The 18988-nt window shown below is 44.8% G+C and overlaps 2 protein-coding genes across 2 annotated transcripts in view; both read right to left on the reverse strand.

Moving 5' to 3' along the window:
• The window catches only part of LOC119161336 (long-chain-fatty-acid--CoA ligase 5), a 166361-nt gene extending 148830 nt beyond the window's left edge, over nt 1–17531 (reverse strand). Inside the window, exon 1 of the mRNA XM_075876628.1 lies at nt 17357–17531. Within this exon, the coding sequence (XP_075732743.1) occupies nt 17357–17531 (175 nt within the window). The remainder of the gene's footprint in view (nt 1–17356) is intronic.
• Nucleotides 1–18988, reverse strand: part of Cad74A (cadherin 74A) — a 373926-nt gene that overhangs the window by 89193 nt on the left and 265745 nt on the right. The gene's annotated exons all lie outside the window — the stretch shown is intronic.

Here is an 18988-nt window from a genome sequence, read left to right on the forward strand (position 1 = left end):
CGTGCGTAATACAACTACAATATATAACTCGTCAGGTTTTCTCGGTATACCAACGCATGCAAGTGACGTGCTTGGTGTTTTACGTATATGCTAATCTTTCTTTCTTTCTTTCTTTCTTTCTTTCTTTCTTTCTTTCTTTCTTTCTTTCTTTCTTTCTTTCTTTCTTTCTTTCTTTCTTTCTTTCTTTCTTTCCTTCTTTCTTTATTTCTTTTTTTCTTTCTTTCACATTGGTTGTATAAAAAAGGCGAATAACAATTGATCGCCAAGCGATGTACGGCATAGTCGGTATTTCAGCCTGATAATACACTTCTATCAAGCCATGTTATTGTAATTCGTACTGACGGCGTCAGTGAGCTGTACAAGTTATGATCAACCACCACTACCTTTTTCTTTTTTTCGTTCTTAACGCAATCTACCGTGTAGGGGAGTATTTGATTCGCTCAAATACTATATAGCAAACATGAAAGTCAGGATAAAAGGTTGATTGATATGTGGAGTTTAACGTCCCAAAACCAAGGATAAAAGGTTCACAATTTTCATATCGAATTTTATCAATAAACTTATCAGGACGTGTGCGCGTTATGGTATACTACATCGCATCTAGCTATAATACGCGTGCGAACGGAACTTCATGTGCAAAACCAGAGTCAAAGTTTAAAACATATATGTAAAATAAAATAATGCACGGTATTGTTGCTAGTGAAAAGTAGCTTTGGTAAAACTAGAAAAAGAAATAAAGTAAAGTTGGTTATAATTAGCGTACTGTGTTTCTTCAGTGCTATACCGGAAAAGAAGCAATAAGATACAATCCGCTGTCGCCTGATTGCTTAATTAAGTCGGTGTTGCAATTTGATAAATCCGAAACGCTAACCTCTGACGTCACGTTTCCCCCTCAGTCGCGGAGAACTATAAGACTATACAAGTCAAGAACATGATTTCTCACTGGCTTCTGTAAGTACCAGAAAAAAAAAAGAAAGTGGAAAGCGGCACATCGAGCTGCTGACCCGCTATCGACAAGTGCGTCTTTGTACTAATAATATTAATTAATCAGTGTTTTACGTCCCAAAACCCCGATATGATTAGGAGAGACATCACAGTGAACTTAGGGCTCTGGAAATTTCAACCACTTGTGGTCCTATTGACGTGCGCGTAAATCTACAGGCACACGGGCTTCTATACCCTTTCGCCTCCATCGAAATGTGGCCACCGCTATCAGTATTCGATGCCGCGACCCTTGGTTCAGCTGTTGAGCGCCACAACCTGCAGAACGCCGTGGAAAGTGAGCAAATGTGCTTCCAAAAGGCGCCAATACAAAAGGTATACAACCATACTGCGGTCTCAAAAACACGCACAGGACTTTGCTCTCGTTCACTAGCCTCGGTGATGTCCGGTAGCATTGCTTGCAATACATTGTCTTTCTCTGCATGGCTGGCGCTATTTAAGACTCCACAGACCCTGTTTCGTTTAGCCTGCATCAAGTGCTCGTTAATGAGTGTTATTAGTATATCTTAAAAAAACAAAAAAACACACGAGAACGCTCCAGAACGTGTCATAATACGTGGTAGAGTCGGTGACGTTTGCAGGACCCAAACCATTAGTGCAAATATTAACTGGTTAAAAAAATGAATGACTAAAACATGAACTAAATAAAATAAGAAGAAAATGTGGTAACGCAGTCACTGAACGTTTCCTGCATGAGAGATATAGAAGGCCACACGTACTGCGCTTTCGTGGGCGTGATTGGGTGTCGCACCTGAGTGTTTCTCTAATCAGCCCTAAATAAAAACCACATTATAAATGCTCTGTGGCCCCGCCACGCACGTGGTGGGTCCAGTGGTTACGGCATTCGAGTACGAACCCGCAGGTCGCGGGATCGAATCCCGGCCGCGGTGGCTGCATTTTCGATGGAGGCGAAAATGCTTCAGAGGTGCGGGTTAAAGAACTCCGCAGGTGGTGGAAATTTCCGGAGCCATCCACTACAGCATCTCTTATAATCATGGTTTTGGGACATTAAACCCCAGATTTTATAATTAAAGACTATATGTACTTCAAATACCTTTTTGGTGTTTCATTTATTATAACTTCATTAAATTAAGCACCTTTGCTTTCCGTCACCCATTCTTTATGTTTCTCTTTTGTGGCCTTTGCTACATAGTGACACGTGCAGTGAATAAAATATCTTTCTAATACCCGTGACACTTCGCTGCGAAGAACACACGTGGACTTGTACTCGCAATTTCACTGAAACCAGCATCGAGCTGAGCGAGGAAGTTATATTGAGGGACTCATGTGCTTTTCGTCGGAGCGAGAAAACGTGAGTTTAAATCGCCTCCACAGTAAATGGCACTGATATAATCTGGTAGAGCAGTTTTCCACGCACAATAGATGCCCGAAATGATTGCCCTGCACCTGAATGCTTGGCCACGTTTAGCACTGAAGCAGTAGCGATTGTCTTCAACCTTGTTTCAAGACGAAATTGCCTGTAAGTGACTGCCCGTGGAGCTCCGTACACACGTCCCTGTTTTTTCTCTCAAGCGACATTCGCGTGCGTTAGCACTAATGAACGAACAAAGCCCAGTGATAAAGCTTTTGCGGCATTTTTTTCTTTTACCTGGAGTATTAAGCCTGGTACGTTTTTTTATGCATTGTGCTTTTTTATTTTCACTAATATGGCTCCTGAATATTTTTCCTGTAAATGTTTGTTCTGATTGGCATACTATTCAGTTCTGCCTCATTTATTATACAGTTAAAATTTTATTACCTTCACCAAGTCGAATTTTGGGAACATCCACCAAAAAAAAAAAGGGGGGGGGGGGTGTATACGCGGGGTATATATAAGAGAAGAGGCAAGGCTTTTCAACTAGTTGCCAGTCAAAAGCTGCAAGAAACACGTGCAGGCAATATTACTATTGACCCGTAACGCATTTAAATTAAAGGGACGTTAAAAGCAACCATTTAGTTACCGTTGATTGTTGAAATAGTGGTCCTGAAACCTCGTAGTGTTACTTTTGTGCCAAAGAAGGGCTTATTTTGAAATAAAACCACGTTTAAGTGGCCCGCATCAGGTTAGTGCACTTCAAATTACCCGCCTCAAAAAGCAAACCGACTCACGTCACTGTTGCCATGCACAACGTTTCCCGGCTTTACTGCGCGGTCGCCGACACTACTAGAGAGAACGAAAGCAGCGGGAGCTACAGCCATAACAACGGCCGTAGGTAAAATTTCGGCCATTGGCTCCGAGATGGCAGACGTGTTTTGCTTCAACTGCGCCCCGCTAGATGGCACGAGCTGTGCCGTTTAATCACGCAAAAATTGAATTTTCGAACCACTCGCGCCATTTCCCATAGTAACGTCCAACGGTTATTTTTTTTCCATGAATCAAACATAAACGAACAAGCAGAATTTTATTGCGTCTCTTGTTGGACGGAAAGTTCTTGGCAGCTAGATCAATTACTAGTGATTAATTGTAGGAGGTTCATCTGACGTCATTAGTATCATTTTTAAAATGTCCTACTGCAGCGCATGTAGTCTTGTGCCTTTACCCTAACTTTTCGGAAAGTAGCCTGGAACTGCTGTTGATAATATGGCCGTTTTAGATGTCGTCATACATTGAGCTTTCACTCTGACGTAAATTGTTATTTGACCTTAGTGTCCCTTTAAAAGTAGAGCTGTTTGCAAGATGCCTTCTGTTGTCCTCCGATCGTTCACAAGTTAACGCAAGTATGACGAAGCGCTGCGTGGCTTCTTCGTAAATGAGCGCACTGCCATGCTTTTGCCGAAAAGTGCGAAGGAAAGCAGGGTGGTACGCACCACCATGTTTGTCTGCATGCCACGTTTTCTTGTTCGGTACAAATTTCGCAGCGCTTTCAGTTACGAAGTCACACTGACTAGAGCCTGTCGCAGGTTTAATGGTAGTGCGTGACGTACTCATGGAAAAGTGAAAAATATGAACGTCAGCGAAAAGATGTAAACGAAATGTACGCATTTCACGCAGCGCAATATGCCGGCGAAATTCTTAGACAAGATGATCCGGCCTTAATTAGAGGCCGAATTCTGAGATCTCCACAGGTCGCTTTTAAGCGTGGTTGCCCCATGGTTGCCTATACTCTTACGAGAGTTCCCCGTCACTTGGTGTGAAAAGAACATCTTGTTTTTTCATTTTTTGTAATTACAAATTATTAGTCACTTTTTCTCAGAAGCAATAAACCTAAATAGCGAACCTAGCACCATAAGCACTTTCATATATTTTTACCCCTACTGCGTTGGTTTTATATGTTATAACAATTATTCATTTATTTATTTTTTGTATTGTTTTTACTTCTTCGATGCAACTGCTAATCTCATATATATTCTCAAATGCTCCATTTCCCTCTGTACACTCTGTAATGATCGCGCGCCTTCAGGGTACAATGAAATTAGAAACTATTCGAATAACTTCTTTTCATCGCGTAAATGCGATTTGTGGTATATTGACTACCTTCTCTTGTCCATTTTTTGCACGTCCTGTCCTTTAAAATCAATACGTACAAGTTCTGTAAAGCTAGCTCAGCTCTTTTATTCTCAGCGCTACGAAATTGTGTCCTAATAATTACCCGTCGCGCACCATAACAAATGAGCTTTCCAGCCGTGATACGTTGGTAGTTAGCTACCTGTTTAAACAAGGAAAAAAAAAACAGGATGCAACAGTATTTTTTTTGCGTCGGTTTTTCTTCATTTAGTCCCCCCCCCCCCCCTCCCCACGGAGGTATGACCGTCCAAGCAGGGGCTCTGGAAAGCATAAAATCTTTAGGAAGCACGACATCAACACGTTTAAACCCCCGCGGAATCAGTTAGCACCATCAGCATATGGCAAAAAGAGCCATTCAAACGCAGCGTCCAGCGCCAAGCGCCGTCCACGTTTATCTGTGCAGTGATTTTAACAAAGAAGCTTCCTATGTGCATCTGCTAACCCTAATTCTTGAGGTGAGATGTGTTCCAAGTACACCGTGCCGTCCTTCGAAGACGGTGCGCGTAACAGACGACGAGCAGACGACGCACGACGCGCGGGGCACATCACGTGATCAGGGAGCCAAGTCGGCTCCTCAGCGGGTCATCGCTACTGACGACAGCGCCATCTAAAACCGCCTACGTGCGTAAATGAAGTTTTTTCAGACATTGTTCAAAGATTAGCAACATACTAGCTTTATATTCTGAGTTGCTCGAAGTTGAACGCGTAAAAATCGCTTGTTAGGCTTGTGTTCACACCTCGATGTTTTTTTTTGTCGTCTGTTTGTCGTCTGTTCGTCTTCTGGCTACGCGAATTGATCCAGTCTGGTTAAAGCAGCGGTGAATATGGGAGTGTTCGACGGCTACGTGGCTTGGTTTTCCGACACCGTCAAGGATAAGCACAAGCTGCTCTGGAAAGCGCATGGTGGCACGATTAAGGACGCCGCAAAAGCCACCCACTTGTTCACAAAATCAATGGACGCGTCGGACGTGCGAGAAGTATACCACCGTCTGCGAGACAAGGAACACATCTTTTTGTACCCACGTTTCATCAAGCGCTGCATTCTTCTTGGTGTTTGTAGTTCACCTATCAAGGCTCACGTCCTTCAAAAGAAGCGGAACGTTCTTTATGGAAGAAGCGAGCAGCCGAAAGTGAGACAAGAGAACCCTGAGCCCACTGCAGGCCCGTCTAAGCCGCCTGAAGCGATTTGCATTACGGACATGCGCCGCGTAAATTTCCGCGTTCATCTCAAACCAAATGCATCACTCGGGATTCTCGAAAAGCTCCGCGAAGAACTTTACGGAAAAGACTCAGATCATGAATGAAAGAAAAAACAAGAAGAAGAAACAAGAACACCCGGAAGAAATATATCTCCGTATGAATACCAGGACTTTCTATTTACGGAAGCTTCAAGCTGAGCTGCCTTGTTAATCTCCGTGTTCCCAAGATGACTGACACGGCAAGCAAGTGTAAGCATTCATTTCGTCAACAAAAAAACTTTAAAGTTGACTTTTCAATAGAATAAACAGAGTTGAAAATAAGCTTTTGTGTGCGCTAATGTTGTTCCAACGTTTTTATTTCTACCATGGGTGTGATCGAAACGGCTGTCGGCTAGACACGGGATTTCACAGTGCACGAATGTCTTGCTTATAACCTGGTTATCAAATGCTATGAATGAGAATAGAATATTTTATGCGTAAATGAATAGGCGCTGTGAGTAAATATATAGCTATTCAGAAGTGGCAATTTTTTGCTGTTCTTTTAAACTATACGTGAACACTGCAAAGAGGGCTTTGCCACGCAAACACCGCGTAGAGTGGCAGAGTAAAACGCGAAGGGGAGCAAAATATCAGAAAGACGGAAAGTTTACATAGCTGGTAAGTATAGTAGTAGTAGTATTAGACTTTCAAACTAAGGCCGAGTATTTGGACTACCTGCGCGTCCAGTCTACGCTGTTGTTGTTCTCCTTCGGCACCACTCCACTCAAGTCAGGAGTGGAAGGGTAAAAGGAAGGGTAAAAGGAAGCGGAAGGGTAAAAGCTAGATGGCGGATCAGTGTAGCAGTAGAAAAGGCTGTGATCGGCATATGCGGAGGGGCAATCGGGACAGCAGGGATTCACCGCAGAAGAACGTAAGGCTTGCATTCAGTGACATAGTAAAAAAAAAAAACAGCATTGGTGATGTACGTGTCCCTTCCATTGTGTCCATTACCGTGTGCCTAATTTTTCTACCACAAATGGTCTCAGGAGCGGAAGTAGTGCGCCAGTGGCGCCACTCTACGCCAATCCGCTTCTGCGGCGCGATACTGCTCCCTTACACATTATTGTGCCGAAACAGCTCTTACGCGACTTTTTGGTGCCTTCATGTGCTCTCACCCGTGACGTGACGAGTCCGAGCAAGCTTCTATCATTATCGACACCCAACACGTCCTCCGAGATGTTGGTGATGGTGCGAAACAAGTAGTCTCGCCTCAAGAGCGAAGCAATGAACGCTGTAGCAGCAAAGTGGAATGTTATGATAAGGAATGCTATCGGCTATCTATCTATCTATCTATCTATCTATCTATCTATCTATCTATCTATCTATCTATCTATCTATCTATCTATCTATCTATCTATCTATCTATCTATCTATCTATCTATCTATCTATCTATCTATCTATCTATCTATCTATCTATCTATCTATCTATCTATCTATCTATCTATCTATCTATCTATCTATCTATCTATCTATCTATCTATCTATTTATCTATCTATCTATCTATCTATTTATCTATCTATCTATTTATCTATCTATCCATCTATCTATCTATCTATCTATCTATCTATCTATTTATCTATCTATCTATCTATCTATCTATCTATCTATCTATCTATCTATCTATCTATCTATCTATCTATCTATCTATCTATCCGCCTACGACTTTTAGCTCTCCTAGCCGTTTCGATAGTGAAATTTATACCAAAATTGATATGGTATAACATGATTGTATGATGAGCGTAAGTGACTAGTCAATACATGAAAATTGTGATATGTATGTCATGAATATGACTTACATTTCATGACCTTGCTGCTCTTGTGGTGCTTTCGTTCATACGACTTGTTGCAATACTGGTATGGTATGACATGACTGCATGGCGAACATAAGTGACAGGCCGTAACGTGGAATTCTTGACATGCATGTCATGTGTGCCGTTTCGCTAGCTTCACATACCAAATTTAGTATTATGTGACGTGAATCAACGACGAAGGTAATTGACACGTCCAAACATGATAATCATGATATGTGTTTCATTTAAAACATGACTACATGCCACGCTCATGCGCTCACGGCCGTTTTCGCTAGATTTAAATATACCAAAGTTGGTGTTACATAACGTGAATGAATGACGAAGGTATATGGCTGATGCGATTATGACAATCATGACATGCGTGTCATGTAAAACATGACTACCCACCACGCTCATGATGCGCTCGCGGCCATTTCGTTAACTTCACATGTACCAAATATTGGCATTACGTGACGTGGATGAACGACGAACACAAATGCCAGTCGTGAACATGATAATCATGACATTGAAGTAATAAGAGATGGAATGCGAGCTTGTGGGCCCGCAAGTCGTGTGCGGCATAATTTATTCGCCACGCTTGCATTCGGTTCGCTAACGCTTTACACGCCTTAGTAGGTATCGAAAGACGTAATTATATTTCGAACATGAATTACAGATCATAATATGCGAATCACGACATGGATGTCATGTACGTATCCGCGTACCACCGCTGGTGCTGCCATCGTTACGCGACTATAAACAACATACTTGCATCTTATCTAGATACGTGCATTCGCCTTATAACGTTGTGATGATTTTAAAGTGACTTGTCAACCTTCCTCATTGGTAGTTCGCAGATTATCGATTCCCATAGTACGCGGAATCTGCCATATTTTTTCATACTTTGACATCATTACTGATGGACATTTTCTGAAACTTCGTTATATCCCCTCAGCGAAATATGTACCTCATATTCAGGGACTGGGAGCCCCGTAGGCCTTAGCAGACGCCGTAAAAATCTATGAAGTGTCTGCTTTTGGTGCGGAATTTTAAAGGTGGCGCTGGCCTGTCGAATTATTTTTTTTTGTTATTTTCTCACTTGCGCATCTTCTTCAAGCAGCAAGCGCGGTGATCTTGGAATGCTGAAATACCAATTTATCAATATGAAAAAGTATCGTTTTGTCTCGTTAGTGGGCCTTTAAACACAAACATGAACGAGACTATGTAGATTGAGCATGTGCAGAATGAGATCAATTCTATACTGTGTCAAATACGCAGAAAGACGGCGATGCCACTTCTTCCAGAAGGCATGCATACGCCTAGCAGCGGCTTATGGGCGCAAAGTGACTCCCTGAAGCCGCCGCGCATCACCGTCATCATTTACGTGTCTAATACCTCTCTCACACGGCCACTACTGAACTCTGTTAAACTCCGTCAACGTAAATATCCCCTATGGAGTTCGATGGAGGCAAGGTTGTCTCGAACGGGCTGAGCCAGCGCTGTTGGATTTTCGCGGAAGTACCCTAATTTCATCTCGAGATGCTTTTATTCATGGATCTTCGTTATGCAGTGTTTATAAAAACACAATGTTGAGTATAGATCTGAAGCGAACAAAAAATTAAATATATTTCAAATGAAACACATTCGCTAAATGTACCGATGCTGGCCACCCACCTTGTGCCCGATGCTACGTTTTTTTACATTGCGCTAAAGTGTACTAGAACTTCTAGCACACTCTAATTGCGCCGTTCTCAACGAATATATGTTTTTTTTAGCCCGTGTATAAAAGGTATTGCTATCTGCTATCTTGAGCGCACTCCAAGTTGCCCGTGAATTAGGTCGGGTCCCATTACCCATTCCTGCAGCCGTCAAAGCAGGTGACGATAATGCAGTGCTGCCAGTCATTGCTCTCAGGGACAAACTTAAACATGGCGACGACAACAACCACACGCATGGATAAAATATTTTTAAATGGCGCCGCGCTTCTTGGGCTACAGGCTGCAGTAATCGCCGCTTGCGCACTTGTTAAGCACGCAAAATGTAGGGTGATTGGTTGATCGTGCATTATATTCGTGAGAGACAAGGCAGAACAAATAGGCGGATGTTCGGAAAAGCAGTGCAAAAGACCAATCACATTTGACATTTTGCGTAGATGCACCAATCGAGAGCATGTACACCATAGCCGTCACGGGAACTATACTGTATGCGTCACAAAAGTGGGCAAGGCGGACAAGAAAACATATTTAATAATCATTTTCTAATGCGTGAATGGTAATGCGACGGCATTTCAACGCGGAAAGAAACTGAAGTGTGTTGCTTCTAATTTTCTACTCCTGGGCTGCCAGCTTGTAGCGATGCTATTTACGATGCTATATAGTGCCTTTTCCCGTTTTTTTTTTTTTTTTGCACTCGGCCACAGTCATGTTCCGTACTACGCTGAAGAATTCCTATTCAGAGACATGAAAATTCTCTTTTTCAGAGATGTTTCTCTGCAAACTTTGACGAAATTTTCTGCCAAATTCTCTGCGCAACAGCACTAGCTTCCGCCCTTATAAACGCACACACATATTATATCTAATTACACGTGCGTCACGTACCGGCAACTTTTGAAATCGTGTCTAGCGCCTCCACTGCCGCACAACAAAAGCGCCACTTTATTGACTCATATACTGTTAGTACACTGCAAATTGTGCGCTTGAAGCCTAACACCACTATAGTCAACTAGAAATCGCTCCACGCAAATATCACAAACAAATCCCAAAGGCTATGCTTGCGTGGTGCTTGCGCCAGGACTGGTTACAGCAGATGACGGCGCACTGTGAGCGCTAATTATTGGTCGTCATAGGAGAACTTACCCATTCCTGAAATTCCCTGCAATATTAGGAAGATTCCCTTTTTTCCTTTGGTTTAAAATGAAAGGTGAAAATTCCACAAAAAAGGGAAAGTTCCCTGCACGGAACATCACTGCTCGGCCAGTGGTCAGAACGACGGTCCACCTACATCATCGACAGAATCAGCCGACCGTGAGCGGTGGATGTCAACGGTGCAGTACAGAATTGAGCATTACGCTTCGCTACGAAATTTCGGCACTATATTCTGGTTCGGAGCTGGTATGCATGTAGAATACTGTAGCAAACTACATGTGAGCAAAAAAAAAAAAAAAGCAGCTTTGCATTATGAGTGCCAAGCCTGGAGCGAGTGTACATATATAGCGGAGCTCCACAGCCGTCTTTGTTTCTCTTCAGTTTTATCTTCCCTCTCCCCATTTTTGTTGTATTTTCTGTGTTTCTTTCTGTTTTTCTCTGTATCTTTATTTTATTTTGCATTTTTTCTCTTCCTTTGTCTCTCTCTCTCTATTTTGCGCTTGATCCCTTTTTACATTTTTATGCCTGGTTTGTGTTGTCGTGTTTTTGTAGCTATAGTAGTAATGCCAGCACTTTATATTATCATTGGGGTGCTCGAAGAACTATAAGAAAGTTTCTGTTAGGCGTGAGCACTTGTTCCTACAAATACTATGTCGTTTTGCCTGCGTTACGACAAGCGACAACGACAGCACACGATCACACCACACGACAGAACACGCCAGCCCGGCCCCGCAAAGTATTGAGCCCTTAAAAACCTTTTCACTGCGCCACCCGCATTATACTCTTGCCTCCGGTCGGCGAATTACGAAGCAAGCATATATAGAAGCAGTCTTTGTTTTTCGTTGGCCGTCTCTGGGTTTGCCTTCGCAGTTCAAGTTACTGTTACTGAGACCGCTTTTGTAGCACGAGTTTCAAGAAAGCAGTATTAAGGGGTTAAAAATAAGGCATCGAGTTATGCGATATTGTTGCAAAAGCAACAAGAAACTTGTGTCGTAAACTTGTCGTTTTCTTGCTTCTTTTTTTCCTTTCATCCTTCCTTACCCCGGAGTCGCAGCTGTTATACCAAGGTCAGGAGGGGCGATGATTGCGACAAAACACCAGAACAGTGCTCTGTAGCCGACAAATGTGTTGCACTGGCAGATTGTGGCACCGAGGGTGGCGACTTGAAGGGGGGTGGGGGGCAGCGGGCTTTTTTTAGGGGTGCGAACAGGAGCGCGATGGGCCACCCGGCCAGTTTCAATCGGAGGACCAAAACAAAAGGCTGGATTTTTCTCTTCAACGCTGCCTAGCGTCTTTGTGTCCCTCAACGAAGCAGTTTTAGAGCGCCTTGTGTTTATATCGTTGCTGTTTAACTATCGTTCGACGACTGTTCTTATGCGACATGTGTCGGGGCCGAAACCCGGGAATGGACTAAATATCCATCAATCGACCGTTCCTGAGAACGATTCATCAGGCAACGACTCGTCGAATTATGGAGATGCTCAAGCAAAAGAAGAAAGTGACCAGGTCACAAGTGTCGCGCTTCAACAAGATTCCTAACAGGACTTCTGCCGTCGACCTCGAAGAAGTGAATGTTCTCATAGAACGTCTGCGGTTAGCCGAGCGGCAACTTATAAAGGCGCAGACACTGTGATAGAACCTCACCTTAGAGAGGAGAACGCAGAAGCGGAGTGCGAAATTGTCCTAGAATACAGCGAGAAGCTATAGCGACGTACGTCGTGCGACTTGATTATTGAAGTAAATGTTCCGAAAAAGAAACGACAACTCCTGCAACCATTCGAAATCAAAGAGCGAAGCTTCCGAAGTTGAAACTATTGAAGTTTGATGGCAGGAGGAGGAACTGGCAGCCCTTTTGGGAGGAGTTTGATGCGACCATAAATAAGAATCAATAACAGAGCAAAACCTATTGATTCATCTACCTGAAATCACTGCTTACTGGGAAGGCTTTCACCGCGATTGCTGGTCTTCAGGAGATTGACTTCGCAATGTTACGCAGACGCTATCGGCATCCTTCAGGAGCGCTTTGGGCACTCCTCCGCGTTAGTTCAAAATCATATGCGTCGACTCATGTTCGGTAAGTTCCACAAAAAAAATGTGCGCCATTTCCGGTGTATGCTCGATTACATCAAAGTGCACATTCATGGCTCGAAGGTTTTAGGCATTGGAGAGGAATCCTACGAGGCAATGCTGTAGCCGGTGCTCGTGTATACGAGCACTGCCAGGGGAGTTGGGGCTCAACTATAACACCGATCACGGGCCGAGGAGGGGGAGAAAGATGGAGCTGCGACAGCTGACGACGACGCTGCCTCCACGACGTCGTCGTCTTCAGGATCATCACATCGACCGCCGCTACGTCGCCTGCTTCGTTTCTTCGAACTTGAACGGCAGAGTCGAGAACGCACCCAGAAGGACCGGAACGACGACGCAAACGGTAACCGCCCTCTCAGTTGAAAAACGTAGACCCAGCAAAGCGATGATGCCCACAATTTTTCGGTGGTAGCATTGCATGGCCTTGCATCTAGAATAGAATGCGAATTGTTCCAATCAAAAACACAATAGCAAAGAATTTACCACCCCTCTAGACTTGATAGAGAAGAAGGCTATCCTCACGTCGAAGGGCCGATATTTTTGTTGCACGAAGCCATGGTCATCTCTGAAAGAAGTGCAAAGTGAAAGTAAAATGCAAGAGCTGCCAACGAATGCATACGACAGTCATGTGTGACCCTGCATTAGATGATGTCACCTATAGACAACACATTTAAAACAAACAAGCGCAGGGAACATCGTTGCATGCTTCGGGGAGTGAAGAAGCTCCATCAAACCAAGCCGTCTTTATGCCCACTGTGACGGCCGTGATCAAGAGAATGAAGATGAAACGTGGCTCGAGGGTATTATTTGAAAGTGGTAGCCAGCACACATTCAATACCGAAGCATGCCCAAAAACACTCGCTGAAATGCTTTTTGTCGGCGTTCTGGGCGGAACCCACAGCCAACACACTTTCCGGAGAGTTGAAATGTGCTCGATCAGTGCCGACGACGGCAGAGTTTACAAGATCGAAGCGCTAGAAACACCTTAAATATGCCAGCAGTTAATTATTTTCCACACCGAAGAAGCTATGACTATTCTGCTCGAGCTGTCATTGCCAATCAGTGACCATCCCAAAATGTGTGTAAGCCCTACTATCGATGTGTTGATTGGATCCGATCATTTCTGGGACTTCTTCACTTGGAAGGTGAAAAGGCTCACCAGTGTGTGCTCTGACAACATTTGAAGCAGTTGTTGGTTGGGCAATCCAAGGGAAAATATCGACTGCCCGCAAGAGAACTGACTGCGCTCATGCGATCGTTTTGAGGACGACTGTTACAGATGAAAAAGCGCTGATCTTAAGGGTGTTTTGAGAGCTAAAGTACTGGAGTGTTCGACCACTTAGAAATCGCTGCGAATGAGCGCTTAAATAAGGAATTTTCGGAGAGTATAAAAGAAGTGGACAGACGTTACGAAATTAGGCTATCATGGAAAAGCGAGGTTGAACTTGCCGACAAACGCGCTGTAGCTGAGAGACGTTTCCGTCAGTAGACAAAACGGCTGTTAAAGGCGCTATAGCTTACTGCAAGAATACAATAATGAAGCGAGATGGTTACTGGCCGAAGGCGTGGGCGAACGTGTGCACCATAAAACCCATAACGTCGGCAAGCGCATTCATTACATGCCACATCAGCCAGTACTCAGTGAGAACAATATACGACGATGCTTCGGATCGTTTTCGACGCGCCTTCACACAGCTTGGAGGCGAAATCAATCAACGAAAATTTGGACAGCGGGGCTAACCTTAATCCTCAATTGTGACCTTCAACGAGTGCTGATGAACTTTTGAAGCAACAGAATAGCACTCGTTAGCGTCGTGCAAGAAGTATTTTGCAAATTGCAGTCCATTCCGCTGACCGAGATGTATTATAGGGTTTCGGTGCCTCTATTAAAAAGCTGACTTTAGCAGACCACTTCCCGAGGTAGAGGTTTTCAGGATGGTCAGAATCTCATTTGGGACGATATCGAGCCCTTTCCTTTTAGCAACAACGCTTACACACCATTTCGCAACGATGAAACATGATCTCCCCGAAACAGTGGCCATTCTGCAGCAGTTCATTTACGTGGACAGCTAATGAACGTGTGTGGAACAGCTAATGAAGAGGAAGCCACGAAGATATACGAAGGGGCTAATTTCATCTGGGAAAAGGCATCCATGCACCTCCACAAGTGGGCGTCCAATAGCGAACATCTTATGGCAATATTCACTCATGAGGACCCTGCCGAACGACAGTTATAAACCCACTAAAGGTGCTTGGTCTTTTGTGGGAACCAATTGGATATTATTTAACGCTTCTCCCAGACTCCGTGGTCGAATTCTCGAAGGTACCAGTGTACACGAAACGTTTTGTACTACAAACGACGGCCCGCATGTGTGACACCCTGGGATTTTTTTCTGGCGAAGGCTCTCTTTTAAAGGGCCAGTCAACAGGCACCGAAACGCGCTGGAAAAGCTCGCGCATTTTTCCTGCGCGCGACCAAACTCCTTGCACGCGCAGTGACGTCACCTCGGTGATCGGCGACGTTGACTTCATTACTGTTCGTTGAGACCTGGTTTAGACCAATCGACGAGCTGCGTGCTGCGTCACGTCGCCGATCGCCGAGTTGCCATCACTGCGTGTGCAAGGAGTTTGGTCGCGCGCAGGAAAAATGCGCGAGCTTTTCCAGCGCGTTTCGGAACCTGTCGACTGGCCCTTTAAGAAATATGGAAGGAAAACATATCAAGGGGACCAGCCACTACCAGAACACCTCCTCAACGACTGGACAAAATGTTGTGAAGAGCTCACGTGTGTCCGTCCGATAAGGATACCTCGAACGTACAACGCTATAACATCGATGGGAAGCTGACACGTCAAAATATGCATATATTTGAAGATGCTAGCCCGAAGGCCTATGGCACTGCCGTCTATCTCTGCAGCACCGAGGATGAAACAGGAGCATGTGGCTTTCCATTTGTAGTAGCGAAATTTCGAGTCGTTCCAATCAAGAAGATGGCTTTGGCAAGAGCTAATGGCATCATTGGTTGCATCACGACTATCAGTCTGTGAGGACAAATACTTCCCGGTAGACGAATTCCACTTGTGCACGGATTCCACGATCGCTCTGAACTGGGTCCGGGGTGACGCGTCAAGAAGGAAAAAAATTTGTATGAAATCAAGTTTTGAAAATTCAGCAAAACACTGACATTTCCGCCTGTCAACATTGCCCCGGAAAGGAGAACCCAGCAGATCTCTTGACTAGGGGCTTTCGGGCCAAAGTCTGACGTCTAACATTACGTGGTGGAATGAACCACCGTGGCTTTCACAGGTGGATGAAACATGGCCGATCGAATCGCAAGTCACTGACTTCACCCCTGACGAATCGGAACAACGAAAACAAAATGAGGTGCTTGGGACGAGTATCGACGATGACGACTTGCGAGATATTACGAGATTTGGCTCTACTGCCAAGGTGGAGTGTGTGGATTTTTCGATTCACAAGGAACAGTAAAACGAAGAAAAATACCTCGGCCCCACTGACAGCAGCAGAAGATAAATCATACATGCGTATATCTATCGGTTAAAAAAGGCCCAAAATATAGTCTTTTTCTGCTGATATTCAGTGTTGCGCAAGTGAGCAAGAATTTCCACGCCCCCCCCCCTCCCCCCTTGAGGAACTTCAAGCTCTGCACCGACGACAGAGGTCTCCTTAGGATACGAGGGCGGCTCAGTTCGTCGGACATAACGGAAGACAAAGGACACCCTGTCCTACTCTCAAAACGGCATCACTTCACTCAACTGACAGCGCAACAGACCCATCGTCAGCTTCTTCACGCAGGTGCCAGAGACACTTTAGTGCAACTTCGCGAAAAGTACTGGATTGTGCACGGATGCTAGTTAGTGAAAGGTATTCTGCGGTCATTTGTTGTGTGCAAACGTGTGTTGTGAGCTACGGAAACACATTATGGAAATATGGCATGGTTCCTTTTCGTATAAGCATGTACGCGCACTGGCAATGTTCGCGCATGCGCACTCGTCAGCCGGTTCTGTATTGCCACATTTCAGTAACGTGTTTCCGAAGCTTGCTAAAAACCTCTATTTCCCTATAGCTTTCTAACATGCGTAGAAAGAACTCACCGTTCTTTAAAAGACCCTGCACACCAACGCATTGGATTATTTGCCCATTTGAACATAGAGTGGAAATTCATTGTCGAGCATGGGGGGGGTAGTACTTGCTAACTTTGGGGTGGTAATGGTTTGTCACATATGTTACAACCCTGGTAGTAAGCGCTGTTAGTAACGGTGAGGGTGGTAACAGTTACTACCCTTGCTGTTACTACCAGCATTAAGTAACTGGTACTACCGTAGCCGTTACCAACCGTTTTAGGTTTGCATAGTGGGGTGGGGGGGGGGGGGGGCTTCTACGAATGACTGGTTCGCAATGAAAAAAAAAAGGTCCATCTTCCTGAAGAGAATCCTGATGAGATGCGAAGCAGCAGCGGTGTGTATGGTGGCGACCCGGTTGAAACGGGCGTCGACGCGGGGGATGGAAGAACTGTTTGAAGCGAAACTCGGTGTAGCATTTACTCGAGTAGACGTTTGTTTGAAATGCAAAGACATGGGCGGTGGGACACGTTAAAGACGCTTGCACTCAGCTTTCTTTACTCGCGTCTCGTCGGTGTTACCCGCGCTCCATCTATATTCTCGAACGCGATCGGTGCTCTTGATTCGCACCTCGTCGGTGTCGCTGGTCTACCACTGCCAACGCTTGCGCTCGGCTTCCCTGGCTCGCATCTCGTCGGTGTTGACGTCACCATTCGCGAACGCGATTGGCTATCGCTAATCCTCGCAAAGCCGGCGACAGCGATGGCTGTGAAAGGTACGCGCACACTTCGGAAGCATGCCGCGATGGCGTCCCGCCCGTCGCTGTCATCGCTGAGAGATTTTTGAGGCGCGTGCAGCGACCCGCCGGCTCGCCGCTTCTTCTTGTCGACAAATGGAGAGAGGTGAGGAGTGCTCACGTGAGGAGTGGGCTCGAGCGCGCAGCAGGCGACGGCGAGATGCATCACTAACCTCGTCCAATATATACTATCTAATCCAAAATAGGAGGTTATACCTATTGTGATAATTTATAAAAGGAGTCGTCTCGACGTATCATTATTGAACGGAAAAATGACGTAGAAGATATCCATGGGTCAAGAAAAACATTTTGTTTTAAAATATGCAGCCTAGATATGTAAACGTCATTTGGATATTGTTGAAACGGCGAAGTACAAAATCACGAACCATGCATAAGCAAGTGGTACACGCGTTGTAATAACAATTACAAGAAACTTAGTGATTTACAGCAAGTTAACAAGACAGGCGAACGAAAATTAACCATACGGTCACAATTAATATGGATAAAGGTTACAATTAATCCACTACAGCATGTCTCCAAATAATATCGTTGTTTTGGCACGTAACACGCCCAAAACGATTATTACCTTTTAACCGCCGATATATTAGCAGTGTGAAGCATTCAAATGCACTGAGACTAAATTAATGAGTACCTTATTTCGGCCACTGTACATAATGCCTCTTTGTGAATCTTTTATAATAGGTAGATATGACATATAATGTTTTATAAGTAAGGCTGAATCAAACCCTTGTGCTAGGTCCCCCAACACACGTCACCAGGTAGTACGATATATAGTGCTTTAGGTTTGCTTTTGCTATAATTTATCCTGAAACACAAATGCTCCCCTGTGCCAGACATGCATCTTCAAAGTAGGGACTATATGTATACTCCACGCTTACTTCATACTGTAGTGTAGCATAATGAACGTGTTAGATCTATGTATTCCTCGCATTCATGACGCACCACGCAAGACTCCCCGAAGTTGTGTAGTGACGAGACCATTGATTGACCAACATTAGCATTAGAAAAATAATGTGCCAAATGAAATAAACAAGGTATTATCAGTGACTACTGATTTTTCTTGAAACCTTTAAAAGTCACTAACCATGGTTGGTAACGGCTACGGTAGTACCAGTTACTTAATGCTGGTAGTAACAGCAAGGGTAGTAACTGTTACCACCCTCACCGTTACTAACAGCGCTTACTACCAGGGTTGTAACATATGTGACAAACCATTACCACCCCAAAGTTAGCAAGTACTACCCCCCCCCCCCCCCTTTTTTTTTTCAAGAGGGCGCGATCTTGCGAAGTCAGGACGCGGCAGTGCAAGCATGCGTGGCGGGGCCCCGTTCAGCGACTGTAGCCGCTGGAAGCGTCCGAACTGGCGAATGAGAAGCGTGGCAGTGGTGCGGTCGAGAAGGGCTGCTCGTATTGACGACACCCTAACCGGTGGTAACCGATCAACTTCGGTGACCGCCACCCACTTCACCACGAGTACGCCGGCTCCTACGATTGCGCCGACTGCGCACGCTGCGGCCTTGCGTGCTGTGCTCTTGCCGACGGACTATCAGGTTCACGGATTATGTGTTGTGGCTCTTGCCGCACATACCTCGACCACACGGG

Source organism: Rhipicephalus microplus, chromosome X (assembly GCF_043290135.1).
Source record: "Rhipicephalus microplus isolate Deutch F79 chromosome X, USDA_Rmic, whole genome shotgun sequence".
In the NCBI taxonomy this organism is placed as follows: domain Eukaryota; kingdom Metazoa; phylum Arthropoda; class Arachnida; order Ixodida; family Ixodidae; genus Rhipicephalus; species Rhipicephalus microplus.